Raw genomic sequence first — 15,296 nt, 5'->3', positions numbered from 1 at the left:
GCCACTCTAAAATGCAGTTTTGTCACACAACACAATGCCACAGATGTCTACGTTTTGAGGGAGCGTGCAATTGGCATGTTGACTGTCCACCAGAGCTGTTGCCAGAGAATTGAATGTTCATTTCTCTACCAGAAGCTGCCTCCAACGTCGTTTTTAGAGAATTTGGCAGTCCCTCCAACCAGCCAACCATGCCAGCTCAGGACCTCCACATCCGGTTTCTTCACCTGCGGGATCGTCTGAGACCATCCACCCTGACATCTGATGAAACTTGAGTATTTGTCTTTAATAAAGCCCTTCTGTGGCTGGGCCTGGCTCCCCAGTGGGTGGGCCTATGCCCTCCCAGGCCCAAACAAGACTGCACCCCTGCCCAGTCATGTGAAATCTATAGATTAGGGCCTAATTAATTTATTTCAATTGACTGATTTCCTTATATGAACTGTAACTCAGTAAAATCTTTAAAATTGTTGCATGTGGTATTTATATTTCTTGTTCAGTGTACTTACAGGTCTCTTGTGAAACATGAGCTCTATTCAATGTGTCGTTGAAATGTTACAGATTGCGCGCTCTGAATGTAATTTGTGGATTGAGCCAACATCATTTAGCAGGAACGCAGTCTCCGCCAACGTGGGAACATTTACATTTCAATCACGTTCTAACGCTGAACTTCCGTGATTCGGATTGAATAGAACCCTAGACCATACAGTCACTTGTGTAGAATGATTACAAATCCCAGGACAACACAATGACTACAAATCCCAGGACAACACAAATGACTACAAATCACAGGACAACACAAATGACTACAAACCCCAGGACAACAAAAATGACTACAAATCCCAGGACAACAAAAATTACTACAAATCCCTTCACACAGTTGGGGTCAATTCCAACTGAATTGAGAACATTTCTAGAATATAATTGGCCATGAGATTTATTCTCCATTCAAGAGCTACAGTTTACTTCCATAGTTTAAACTGGATTTGACCCCCAGCCATGTAAACAAGGCATCGTTTATTTCCATATACCGTACATTGGATAGTGCTGCTTCAAAACGCTACTCCTTTTTTTATGATGCACTATTCCGATTTAACATGAATCAATTAATAACATAGCTGACGTGAAGTGATGCATTATGGGTCCCTGGGGTCAATATGGAGTGTTCTACAGTTTTTAATAGTGACTAGTGCAATATGGGTCGAGTCCCAAAGGACTCGCTATTTCATTTATAGTGCACTACTTTTTGACCAGAGCCCATACAAATTAGTGCACTATATAAGGAATAGGGTGCGCCATATGGAACACACTCAGGGAGTGTATTACAGTGAAGTACAGTAACTAGTTCCTCATGACTGAGTTCCTATTACCTTAATTAATGCGGTAAGGTGGCCCCGTACATTACCTTAAGTACTGGAGTAAGGGTGCCCATTAAAATCACCTTAAGTACTGCAGTATAAAGGGGTGCCGAACAGACCAGAGACTAGGAGGGTACTTTAAATGAAGACGGTGGTGCAGCGATAGTTAATGTAACATCTTAGAAAACGACACACTAAAATGGTTGGTTCAACTTCAAAAAGGCACTTGAAAGTGAAACGAACGAGGTTAGAGACTAGAAGGGGCTAAGTGTGATATTTTACCAGGACTAATAGGCACTGCCCAAACACAGTGGACTTCACACACTGGAGTAAAGGATGACTTGTGAACAACAGGTGGTTATAAGCATCACAATCACAGAGGGGAGAATGACAAATATATTCACTGATAATACACGAGATAGAGAAGCGAAGGCTTTGAAATTACTCAGTTTGTAATAACACTACACATGATCGTAAAAATGTCTCACTTTGTTATACCATTACATATGATACTAGAGTAACCTGCTATGAGTAACAACAGTAGAGAAACTAGGCAGTTAAGGTTGAAAGGTCAACATTACATTCCTTTAGACTCTTAGTGAAGGGAGCCAGTACAGGACGCATTTGGAAAGCCCAGGGATTAGAAGTTGAAGGATGAAGTACAGTTGAACCGCGTCTGTAGCTGAGCGATAGCGAGGATCTGATGCACTGATGCTGTCTGCTTTGCAGCGGAGTGGAGAGTAACTGCCACTGTACAGGTCTTCAGGGTTCAGAGAATGGTGAGGGTTTCTTGTCCCCTCTGAACCACCTCTCTCCCTCTCAGACGGGAGCGAAGGCATGGCCTTTACACAGCGGCTGATCCTTCTTAGAGTAGAAGGTCTTTCCTTCGAGGTTGATCTGGCAGAACTGGGATGGGGAGAGAGAGGGAGAAAGGCACGGGGTTAGGTGAGAGAAGAAAGAGAGACAGCGAGCTAGAGAGAGCGAGAGACAGAACGGAGACTGGTAGAGACGTACTGTAGGTTGGACCAAGTCCAGAAGAGACAGGTAGAGACGTAGGTTGGACCAGGTCCAGGACACAGGTAGAGACGTAGGTTGGACCAGGTCCAGGAGAGACAGGTAGAGACGTAGGTTGGACCAGGTCCAGGAGAGACAGGTAGAGACGTAGGTTGGACCAGGTCCAGGAGAGACAGGTAGAGACGTAGGTTGGACCAGGTCCAGGAGAGACAGGTAGAGACGTAGGTTGGACCAGGTCCAGGAGAGACAGGTAGAGACGTACTTTAGGTTGGACCAGGTCCAGGAGAGACAGGTAGAGACGTACTTTAGGTTGGACCAGGTCCAGGAGAGACAGGTAGAGACGTACTTTAGGTTGGACCAGGTCCAGGAGAGACAGGTAGAGACGTACTTTAGGTTGGACCAAGTCCAGGAGAGACAGGTAGAGACGTAGGTTGGACCAGGTCCAGGAGAGACAGGTAGAGACGTAGGTTGGACCAGGTCCAGGAGAGACAGGTAGAGACGTAGGTTGGACCAGGTCCAGGAGAGACAGGTAGAGACGTAGGTTGGACCAGGTCCAGGAGAGACAGGTAGAGACGTAGGTTGGACCAGGTCCAGGAGAGACAGGTAGAGACGTAGGTTGGACCAGGTCCAGGAGAGACAGGTAGAGACATAGGTTGGACCAGGTCCAGGACACAGGTAGAGACGTAGGTTGGACAAGGTCCAGGAGAGACAGGTAGAAACGTAGGTTGGACCAGGTTCAGAAGAGACAGGTAGAGACGTAGGTTGGACCAGGTCCAGAAGAGACAGGTAGAGACGTAGAATGGACCAGGTCCAGGAGAGACAGGTAGAGACGTAGGTTGGACCAGGTCCAGGAGAGACAGGTAGAGACGTAGGTTGGACCAGGTCCAGGAGAGACAGGTAGAGACGTAGGTTGGACCAGGTCCAGGAGAGACAGGTAGAGACGTACTGTAGGTTGGACCAAGTCCAGAAGAGACAGGTAGAGACGTAGGTTGGACCAGGTCCAGGACACAGGTAGAGACGTAGGTTGGACCAGGTCCAGGAGAGACAGTTAGAGACGTAGGTTGAACCAGGTCCAGGAGACAGGTAGAGACGTAGGTTGGACCAGGTCCAGGAGAGACAGGTAGAGACATAGGTTGGACCAGGTCCAGGACACAGGTAGAGACGTAGGTTGGACCAGGTCCAGAACACAGGTAGAGACATAGGTTGGACCAGGTCCAGGAGAGACAGGTAGAGACATAGGTTGGACCAGGTCCAGAACACAGGTAGAGACGTAGGTTGGACCAGGTCCAGGAGAGACAGGTAGAGACGTAGTTTGGACCAGGTCCAGGAGAGACAGGTAGAGACGTAGGTTGGACCAGGTCCAGGAGAGACAGGTAGAGACGTAGGTTGGACCAGGTCCAGGAGAGACAGGTAGAGACGTATGTAGATAGAGGTGAGGTAGACAGAGGTCCAGGTGAATCAGGACAGACAGGTAGAGACGTATGTAGATAGGTGAGGTAGACAGAGGTCCAGGTGAATCAGGACAGACAGGTAGAGACGTATGTAGATAGGTGAGGTAGACAGAGGTCCAGTTGAATCAGGAGAGTGACTTACAGCACAGACAAAGCAGGTGTCGTGCCAGCTGTATCCCAAGGCCTCTAGGAAGCGGTCCCCAGCATCGATCTTAAAGTCACAGCCATGACACTTAGTACCAAACATCTTCTCATAATCTGCAGGGAGAGAAGGGGGGTTGAGGAGAGACAGAGGGAGGGGGTAAGAGGAGAAAGAAAGGTTGAGAGTTTATTTTTTATTTAACCTTTATTTAACTAGGCAAGTCAGTTAAGAACAAATTCTTATTTTCAATGACGGTCTAGGAACAGTGGGTTAACTGCCTTGTTCAGGGACAGAGCGACAGATTTTTACCTTGTCAGCTCTGGGATTCGATCTAGCAACCTTTTGGTTACCGGCCCAACGCTCTTACCACTAGGCTACCTGCCTCCCCAGAGTTACCATATTTATCAGCAAAAGGTTTTCCCAGTAAGGTTTTGTCTTGAGAATCATCAGCGGATAAATGAAGAAAACAGAAAGAAATGAAGGGATGACATCAGTGATGTCCCTGCGTGTAGGGAAGGGATGACAGAGAGGAGGAGGGCAGATCGCTCCACAGATTGTCCCCATTTTCTTTTCCCCATCTCAGGGACTTGAAGAAAGAGACAGTACTCAGAGCGATTGTGTGTGAGAGAGAGAGAGAGAGAGAGAGCAGAACATTCCCAGAGAGGTGCTGAGGCGGCAGAATGTTTATCAACGCTGAAGGCATTATTCTGAGTACTCCCTCTGATAACAAAACAACCCACTCCTGAGCCGCGTGCGGAAGTGTGTGAGAGAGACAGCATGTGTCTGTGTTGAGAGATGTGTTATGATCCATGAAACCAATCACAGCAGCACAATAGAGAAAGCAGAAGCTCCATTTATAAACACAGCAAAAAAAGAAACATCCTCTCACTGTCAACTGCATTTATTTTCAGCAAACTATTTGTATGAACATAACAAGATTCAACAACTGAGGCATAAACTGAACGAGCAGTATGGCTGGTGGCATTGTCATGCTGGAGGGTCATGTCAGGATGAGCCTGCAGGAAGGGTACCACATGAGGGAGGAGGATGTCTTCCCTGTAACGCACAGCGTTGAGAATGACTGCAATGACAACAAGCTCAGTCCGATGATGCTGTGACACACCGCCCCAAACCATGATGGACCCTCCACCTCGAAATCGATCCCGCTCCAGAGTACAGGCCTCGGTGTAATGCTCATTCATTGGAGGATAAACGCGAATCTGACCATCACCCTTGGTGAGACAAAACCGCGACTCGTAAGTGAAGACCACTTTTTGCCAGTCCTGTCTGGTCCAGCGACGGTGGGTTTGTGCCCATAGGCGACGTTGTTGCCGGTGATGTCTGGTGAGGACCTGCCTTACAACAGGCCTACAAGCCCTCAGTCCAGCCTCTCTCAGCCTATTGCGGACAGTCTGAGCACTGATGGAGGGATTGTGCGTTCCTGGTGTAACTTGAGCAGTTGTTGTTGCCATCCTGTACCTGTCCCGCAGGTGAGATGTTGAGATGTCCCGATCCTGTGCAGGTGTTGTTACACATGGTCTGTCACTGCGAGGATGATCAGCTGTCCGTCCTGTCTCCCTGTAGCGCTGTCTTAGGCGTCTCGCAGTACGGACATTGCAATGTTATCCCCTGGCCACATCTGCATTCCTCATGCCTCCGTGCAGCCTGTCTAAGGCACGTTCACACAGATGAGCAGGGAACCTGGGCATCTTTCTTTTGGTGTTTTTCAGAGTCAGTAGAAAGGCCTCTTTTAGCATCCTAAGTTTTCATAACTGTGACCTTAATTGCCTACCGTCTGTAAGCTGTTAGTGTCTTAACGACCGTTCCACAGTGCATGTTCATTAATTGTTTATGGTTCATTGAACAAGCATAGGAAACAGTGTTTAAACCCTTTACATTGAAGATCTGTTTAGTTGTATGGATTGTTACTAATTATCTTTGAAAGACAGGGTCCTGAAAAAAGGGACGTTTCTTTTTTTTTTTTTTGCTGAGTTTATAAACCAATAGACAGGACCCTGTCTTTCAAAGATAACTTTTATGTTAAGTAGATGCTCCCATATGAAGTCATCATTTACAGAAGCAGTAGCTATGGATGGAGCGACACCGGGACAATCTGTCCACACCACTGTGAATGTGTAGTACATGTACTTTAACTCAATATTTCTCTAACCTCACAACACTTTTCCCTTGATTTGAAAAGTTCAAACCTCAACAGTCTATGGCCTCACCTCTCTCACAGTAAGGTTCTCCCTCTTCCATATAAAAGGCCTGGTTTCTGATGGGCCTCTTACAGGCAGCACACATGAAACACTGGACATGGTAGGTCATCTTCAGAGCATGCATGATATCCTAAACAGAGGAAGGAAGGAAGGAAAGAAAGGGAGTCAGGCCTCAGCTTACCAGGTACATTGTGTCCTGCTAAACTAGCTTGTGGTCCACATTCCTCTCGTCTTGGAGTGTTTGTCCTATTTTTTTTTATTTATCCCAGCCTCTGTCCCCACAGGAAGACTCTTGGCAGGCCATTATTTGTCAATAAGAACCTAGTTGGCTGGGTTTTCCATGCATCGGCAAGACAGAACAGCTACCTCCAGTAAGACATGGGTTCATGGTCTGTGTCTATTTGTCAATAACAGCTGCTCTGCAAAATCTAATATTAAAAGAAACCTCAAGGTTTTGCTCGCCTGAGGTAGAGTACCTCATGACAAGCTGTAGACCACACTATTTACCAAGAGAGTTTTCATATATATATATATTTCCTAGCTATCTATTTACCACCACAAACCAATGCTGGCACTAAGACGGCACTGAGCGAGCTGTATAAGGGCCATAAGCAAACAAGAAAAAGCAAATCCAGAGGCAGCGATCCTAGTGGCCGGGGGTTTTAATGCAGGAAAACTTAAACCATTTCTACCAGCATGTTAAATGTGCAACCAGAGGAAAAAAAAAAAAAAAATAGACCACCTTTACTCCACACACACAGAGACGCATACAAAGCTCTCCCTCGCCCTCCATTTGGCAAATCTGGCCATAATTCTATCCTCCTGATTCAAAAACTAAAGCAGGAAGTACCGATGACTCACTCAATACGGAAGAGGTCAGATGACAGAGGCTAAGCTACAGGCCTGTTTTGCTATCACAGACAGGAATATGTTCCGGTATTCATCCAATAAGCATTGAGGGGTATACCGCATCAGTCACCGGCTTCATCAATAAGTGCATTGAGGATGTCGTCCCCACAGTGACCGTATGTACATACCCCAACCAGAAGCCATGGATTACAGGCAACATCCGCACTGAGTTAAAGGGTAGAGCTGGCACTTTCAAGGAGCGGGACACTAACCCGCTATACCCTCCGACGAACCATCAAACAGGCATAGCGTCAATACAGGACTAAGATTGAATCCGACTACACCGGCTATGACGCTCGTCGGGTGTGGCAGGGTTTGCAAACTATTACGGACTACAAAAGGGAAGCCCAGCCGTGAGCTGACCAGTGACACGAGCCTACCAGACGAGATAAATGACCTCTCTGCGTGCTTCGAGGCAAGCAACACTGAAGCATGCATGAGAGCACCAGCTGTTCCCGACGACTGTGTGATCACGCTCTCCGTAGCCGATGGGAGTAAGACCTTTAAATAGGTTAACTTTCACAAGGCCGCAGGGCCAGACGGATCACCAGGACGTGTATTCAGAGCATGAGCTGACCCACTGGCAAGTGTCTTCACTGACATTTTCAAACTCTCCCTGACCGAGTCTGTAATGCCTACATGTTTCAAGCAGACTACCATAGTCCCTATGCCCAAGGAAGTGAAGGTAACCTGCCCAAATGATTACCACCCCGTAGAACTTACATCTGTAGACATGAAATGCCTTGAAAGGCTGGTCATGACTCACATCAACAGCATCGTCCCAGAAACCCTAGACCCACTCCAATTCACATACCGGCCCAACAGATCCACAGATAACGCAATTTCTATTTCACGCCACACTGCCCTTTCACACCTGGACAAAAGGAACACCTGTGTGAATGCTGTTCATTGACTACTGCTCAGAACTCAAAGTGCCCTTAAAGCTCATCACTTTTTTAAACATATTTATTTCACCTTTATTTAACCAGGTAGGCAAGTTGAGAACAAATTCTCATTTACAATTACGACCTGGCCAAGATAAAGCAAAGCAGTTTGACACACACAACAACAGAGTTACACATGGAGTAAAACAAACACACAGTAAAACAACACATCTGCCACGCTGCTCGCCAACACAGGGGACCCTCAGGGGTGCGTGCTTAGTCCCCTCCTATACTCCCTGTTCACCCACGACTGCGTGGCCAAGCACAACTCCAACACCATCATTAACTTTGCCGACGACACAACGGTCTGACCACCGATAATGATGACAACCTATAGGGAGGTCAGAGACCTGCAGTGTGGTGCCAGATCAACAACCTCTCCCTCAATGTGAGAAAAACAAAGGAGCTGATCGTGGACTACAGGAAAAGGAGGGCCTATGACGCTCCCATTCACATTGACGGGGCTGTAGTGGAGCAGGTGGAGAGCTTCAAGTTCCTTGGAGTCCACATCACCAACAAACTATCATAGTCCAAACACACCAAGACAGTCGTGAAGAGGGCATGACATTGCCTATTCTCCCTCAGGAGACAGAAAAGATTTGGCATGGGTCCCCTGATCCTAAAAAAGTTCTACAAATGCAACATCGAGAGCATCCTGACGGGTTTCATCACAGCCTGGTATGGCTACAAAGGGTAATGCGTACGGCCCAGTACATCACTGGAGCCAAGCTTCCTTCCATCAGAGGAAGGCTCTAAAAATTGTCAAAGACTCCAGCCATCCTATTCATAGACTATTCTCTCTATGTCAAACGGTACCGGAGCGCCAAGTCTAGGTCCAAAAGGCTCCTTAACATCTTCTACCCCCAAGCCACAAGACTGCTGAACAATTAATCAAAATGGCCACCAGACTATTTACATTGACACACCCCCCCATTTTTTGTTTACACTGCTGCTACTTGCTGTTTATTATCTATGCATAGTCACTTTACCCCTACCTACATGTACAAATTACCTCAATAACCTAGACTAACCAGCACATTGACTCGGTACCGGAAGCCCCTATATATAGCCTCCACATTGACTCTGTACCGTAACACCCAGTATATAGCCTCCACATTGACTCTGTACCGTAACACCCTGGATATAGCCTCCACATTGACTCTGTACCGTAACACCCAGTATATAGCCTCCACATTGACTCTGTACCGTAACACCCTGGATATAGCCTCCACATTGACTCTGTACCGTAACACCCAGTATATAGCCTCCACATTGACTCTGTACCGTAACACCCAGTATATAGCCTCCACATTGACTCTGTACTGGTACCCCCTGTATATAGCCTCCACATTGACTCTGTACCGTAACACCCTGTATATAGCCTCATTATGGTTATTTTGTGTGACTTTTTTTTGTACTTTAGTTTATTTTGTAAATATTTTCTTAACTCTTATTTTCCTTAAAACTGCATTGTTGGTTAAGGGCTTGTATAGGCAGCATTTCATGGTGAGGTCTACACCTTATAGTAAATATATATTAAATACGGTTGTATTCGGCGCATGTGACAAATAAAATTGTATTTGATTTGAAATAAAGATGACATTTTAAATGAAACCGTATTATCATGGATGATGGTAGAAAGACAGATCTTACCCCTATGATCGTCTTCTTGCATTTGGCACAGTTGGGAGCGTATTGGTTATCATAACACTTGGTGCAGAAAACTGAGCCCCTCTCCTCAAAGAATCCTCCCTCATCCAACATCACCTTACACTGGGAACACTGGAACTCTTCTGGATGCCAGGACTGACCCAGCGCCACCAGGTACCGGCCCCTATACACACACACACACACACACAACACCAGCTAGTTAAGCCCAGCTGGAAGTAACAGAGGTTTCTACTGTGTCTGTTAAGACACAGCTCTCTCTTTTAAATGGAAAATAGTGATCCTATCGTCACTGACATGACTTACTGTATGTATCCACTTAATCGTCAGATGGTTATTAATCTAACAGTGTCGAGTCGTTCCAGTTCAAGAGAGAACGGTTCTTTTCTAAAGAATAATGAGGTTCTATAAAGACCAAGAGTATTCCCTGGTCAGGTAACATGGTCAGCAGTTCAATGAAATAAATCTAGTCTATTATGAAATGATAGACTACGGAGTTTATCCTCTCTATAGTACACTACTTGTTCCATATAGGACTGATGTAAGGAACAGCAGTTGTGGTATTGACCCGATAATGGGGCTACTTTTTCATTCAGAGTTTTGGTTAAAAAAAAAAGAAGCAATATATTAAGAATTGGGTGATATTTCAGGCTTGGCTGACTCTAGTGTTTATAGATATAACAGACAGTGGGCAGTAGTAAATAAATGCCTTGCCATTATTAATCTAACAGACAGGGGGCAGTAGTAAATAAATGCCTTGCCATTATTAATCTAACAGACAGGGGGCAGTAGTAAATAAATGCCTTGCCATTATTAATCTAACAGACAGGGGGCAGTAGTAAATAAATGCCTTGCCATTATTAATCTAACAGACAGGGGGCAGTAGTAAATAAATGCCTTGCCATTATTAATCTAACAGACAGGGGGCAGTAGTAAATAAATGCCTTGCCATTATTAATCTAACAGACAGGGGGCAGTAGTAAATAAATGCCTTGCCATTATTAATCAAACAGACAGGGGGCAGTAGTAAATAAATGCCTTGCCATTATTAATCTAACAGACAGGGGGCAGTAGTAAATAAATGCCTTGCCATTATTAATCTAACAGACAGGGGGCAGTAGTAAATAAATGCCTTGCCATTATTAATCAAACAGACAGGGGGCAGTAGTAAATAAAGGCCTTGCCATTATTAATCAAACAGACAGGGGGCAGTAGTAAATAAATGCCTTGCCATTATTAATCAAACAGACAGGGGGCAGTAGTAAATAAATGCCTTGCCATTATTAATCTAACAGACAGGAGGCAGTAGTAAATAAATGCCTTGCCGTTATTAATCTAACAGACAGGGGGCAGTAGTAAATAAAGGCCTTGCCATTATTAATCTAACAGACAGGGTGCAGTATTAAAAGCCTTGCCGTTATTCATCTAACAGACAGGGGGCAGTACAGTCCTAGGGTTCCCACCTAATGATCTTGTTGCAGGCTCCACAGAGAGGGGTCCTTCGGCTGTCCTCGGGTGCCTGCTGAGCTGCCTGTAAGATAGAGGAGCGGTTCTGCATGGGCGTAGGCTGGGCCGGCTGTCTGTGCTGGGTCAGAACCGTACTGGTCTTGTCTGGGGCGTAACGGTCAGCGAACCCTGGGTCGGTCACCCACGGAGGACGTACCAGAGGACCAGCCTTGACTGGAGCTGGAGTCTTAGAGGCTGGAGAACCCAGAGAAATGTATTAATACAACGCATTCAACAGGGAGACTCCTATAGTATCTTATAAGGAACCATGGGAATGTATGAATGCTTATAGCACGTGTTACAATGTATTACTATGCTTATAGTATGTGCTATAATACATATTTCAAAGCTTATAACATGTTATAATGCATCTAACTAATAAATAAAAGGCTTTGATTTATGTTATAATTACCAGAACCTGTCATTTGAACTCTGAACTGCAGAGACTCACCATCAGGTTTGTCTGCTGCTGTCTGGGTCTGGGCCTTAGCAGGTGACAGAGAGGCCTTGATGCTGGGGAGAAAAACACACTCTCTTAAAAACCAGTCGCTATAGGGTTACCACGGTGACTCAGAAGAGGTAGAGTGGCAGCAGTGGCTGACATCGTCATTATCATCATCATCGAGGGAGTTCTGTGTGCATTTTTAAATGGAAGGAGCATAATGGTAAAATCATTGCGAGGATTGCTCCCTTATCTCTCTGTGATTATACCACCACTTACAGAAAGTGGACTGCGAATTGTTGTGCTGCAAGTCTTATTCCTACAAACAGCACATTGACTGAGGTAAGTACAGTGGCAAGAAAAAGTATGTGAACCCTTTGGAATTACCTGGATTTCTGCATAAATTGATGATCAAATTTGATCTGATCTTCATCTAGGTCACAATAATAGGCAAACACAGACTGCTTAAACTAATAACACACGAACAATATGTTTTCATGTCTTTATTGAACACACCGTGGAAACATTCACAGTGCAGGGTGGAAAAGTATGTGAACCCTTGGATTTAATAACTGGTTGACCCTCCTTTGGCAGTAATAACCTCATCCAAACATTTTCTCTAGTTGCGGATCAGACCTGCACAACGGTCAGGAGGAATTTTGGATCATTCTTCTTTACAAAACTGTTTCAGTTCAGTAATATTCTTGGGATGTCTGGTGTGAACTGCTCTCTTGAGGTCAGGCCACAGCAACTCAATCGGGTTAAGGTCAGGACTCTGACTGGGCCACTCCAGAAGGCGTATTTTCTTCTGTTGAAGCCATTCTGTTGTTGATTTACTACTGTGTTTTGGGTCGTTGTCCTGTTGCATCAACCAACTTCTGTTGAGCTTCAATTGGCGGACAGATAGCCTAACATTCTCCTGCAAAATGTCTTGATAAACTTGGGAATTCATTTTCCCGTCGATGATAGCAAGCTGTCCAGGTCCTGAGGTAGCCTCAAACCATGATGCTCCCTCCACCATACTTTAAAGTTGGGATGAGGTTTTGATGTTGGTGTGCTGGGCCTTTTTTCCTCCACACAGTGTGGTGTGTTCCTTCCAAACAACTCAACTGTAGTTTTTGGCAGTAGCGCTGTGGAGCATCCAGATGCTCTTTTGCGAACTTCAGATGAGCAGAAATTGGTTTTTTTTGGACAGCAGTGGCTTCTTCCGTGGTGTCCTCCCATGAACACCATTCTTGTTTAGTTTTTAACGTATTGTAGACTCGTCAACAGAGATGTTAGCATGTTCCAGAGATTTCTGTAAGTCTTTAGCTGACACTAGGATTCTTCTTAACCTCATTGAGCATTCTGTGCTGTGCTCTTGCAATCATCTTTGCAGGACGGCCACTCCTAGGGAGAGTAGCAACAGTGCTGAACTTTCTCCATTTATAGACTATTTGTCTTACCGTGGACTGATGAACATCAAGACTTTTAGAGATACTTCTTTAACCCTTTCCAGCTTTATGCAAGTCAACAATTCTTAATCTTGGGTCTTCTGAGATCTCTTTAGTTCGACGCATGGTTCACATCAGGCAATGCTTCTTGTGAATAGCAAACTCACATTTTTAGAGTGTTTTTTATAGGGCAGGGCAGCTCTAACCAACATCTCCAATCTCTTCTCATTGATTGGACTCCAGGTTTGCTGACTCCTGACTCCAATTAGCTTTTGGAAAAGTCATTAGCCTAGGAGTTCATACTTTTTCCAACCTACACTGTGAATGTTTAAATTATGTATTCAATATAGAAAGAAAAATACAATAATTTGTGTGTTTAGTTTAAGCAGACTATGTTTGTCTATTGTTGTGACTTAGATGAAGATCAAATCTAATTTTATGACCAATTTATGCAAAACTCCAGATAATTCCAAAGGGTTCACATTCTTTTTCTTGCCACTAGAGTAGGAGTCAGCAACAAAAAGTTTTTAGTTAAAACATAGTCTTTTGGGGGAGGGGGATAATTCAAAAAATTACCACGAATTCAGCTGAAATGTACAGTTGAAGTCGGAAGTTTACATAGACTTAGGTTGGAGTCTATATGCACAGTAAAATGAGTCCTATATTGACATAACCCAAAAGGCCGCTCACCAAGGAAGAAGCCACTGCTCCAAAACCGCCATAAAAAAGCCAGACTACGGTTTGCAACTGCACATGGGGACAAAGATCGTACTTTTTGGAGAAATGTCCTCTGGTCTGATGAAACAAAAATAGAACTGTTTGGGGGAGGCTTGCAAGCCGAAGAACACCATCCCAACCGTGAAGCACGGGGTGAAAGCATCATGTTGTGGGGGTGCTTTGCTGCAGGAGGGATTGGTGCACTTCACAAAATAGATGGCATCATGAGGAAAGAAAATGATGTGTCTATATTTAAGCAACATCTCAATACATCAGTCAGGAAGTTAAAGCTTGGTCACAAATGGGTCTTCCAAATGGACAACCCCAAGCATACTTCCAAAGTTGTGGATAAATGGCTTAAGGACAACAAAGTCAAGGTATCGGAGTGGCCATCACAAAGCCCGACCTCAATCCTATATGTGTGGGCAGAACTGAAAAAGCGTGTGCGAGCAAAGAGGCCTAAAAACCTGACTCAGTTACACCAGCTCTGTCAGGAGGAATGGGCTGAAATTCACCCAACTTATTGTGGGAAGCTTGTGGAAGGCTACCCGAAACGTTTGACCCAGGTTAAACAATGTAAAGGCAATGCTACCAAATACTAATTGAGTGTATGTAAACTTCTGACCCACTGGGAATGTGATGAAAGAAAGAAAAGCTGAAACAAATCATTCTCTCTACTACTATTCTGACATTTCACATTCTTATAATAAAGTGGTGATCCTAACTGGCCTAAGACAGTGAATTTTTACTAGGATTGAATGTCAGGAATTGTGGAAAAACTGAGTTTAAATGTATTTGGCTAAGGTGTATGTAAACTCCCACTTCAACTGTATTTCATTTAGGAAATCTGTTCAAGTATTCCCACTTGAAAGAGACGTGATCGTGTCAATGTAATTAAGGTATAGAATGACTGTAAATGAGAAATGTAAAAAAATAACAATGATGGTCAACTCCAGCCAAACTCTAACCCGGAAGATGCTGGGCCAATTGTGCGCCGCACTATGGAACTCCCAATCACGGCCGGTTGTGATACAGCCTGGAATCGAACCAGGGTCTATAGTGACGCCTCTAGCACTGAGATGCTTTGCCTTAGACCTCTGCGCCACACGGGAGCCCTGGGCTTAGATGTGATCCCCCCAACCATCCACTCCGACAGAAATCGGCACATGGCTGAATCAAGTTGCCTACCCCATCTGTAGAGTTAGTAGCATCTGTCTCTACAGCCGTCTCAGCAACAGGTGTCTCTACAGCCGTCTCAGCAACAGGTGTCTCTACAGCCGTCTCAGCAACAGGTGTCTCTACAGCCGTCTCAGCAACAGGTGTCTCTACAGCCGTCTCAGCAACAGGTGGCTCTACAGCCGTCTCAGTAACAGGTGGCTCTACAGCCGTCTCAGTAACAGGTCTCTACAGCCGTCTCGGTAACAATTACCATCTCATTACTACATCTACACATCTAACAGCAGAGAGAACTCAGATATTTTACACAGGAGTGAAAGATG

The 15,296-nt window shown here is 45.0% G+C and overlaps 1 protein-coding gene across 3 annotated transcripts in view; it reads right to left on the bottom strand.

The window, feature by feature from the left end:
- Nucleotides 1-480: 480 nt before the first annotated feature.
- The window catches only part of LOC115205770 (PDZ and LIM domain protein 7), a 106,483-nt gene continuing 91,667 nt past the window's right edge, over nucleotides 481-15,296 (bottom strand). For all 3 annotated transcript variants that reach the window (XM_029772083.1, XM_029772084.1, XM_029772086.1), the window contains exons 6-11: nucleotides 11,657-11,718; nucleotides 11,163-11,400; nucleotides 9,685-9,865; nucleotides 6,188-6,308; nucleotides 3,960-4,075; nucleotides 481-2,258 (exon numbers count right to left, since the gene is read on the bottom strand). In XM_029772083.1, coding sequence (XP_029627943.1) covers nucleotides 2,172-2,258; nucleotides 3,960-4,075; nucleotides 6,188-6,308; nucleotides 9,685-9,865; nucleotides 11,163-11,400; nucleotides 11,657-11,718 — 805 coding nt within the window. In that variant the 3' untranslated portion in view covers nucleotides 481-2,171. The remainder of the gene's footprint in view (nucleotides 2,259-3,959; nucleotides 4,076-6,187; nucleotides 6,309-9,684; nucleotides 9,866-11,162; nucleotides 11,401-11,656; nucleotides 11,719-15,296) is intronic.

This window comes from Salmo trutta, chromosome 13 (assembly GCF_901001165.1).
Source record: "Salmo trutta chromosome 13, fSalTru1.1, whole genome shotgun sequence".
Taxonomy (NCBI): domain Eukaryota; kingdom Metazoa; phylum Chordata; class Actinopteri; order Salmoniformes; family Salmonidae; genus Salmo; species Salmo trutta.
Note: the sequence above shows the minus strand (reverse complement) of the source record. Positions and strands in the feature narration are given on the sequence as shown.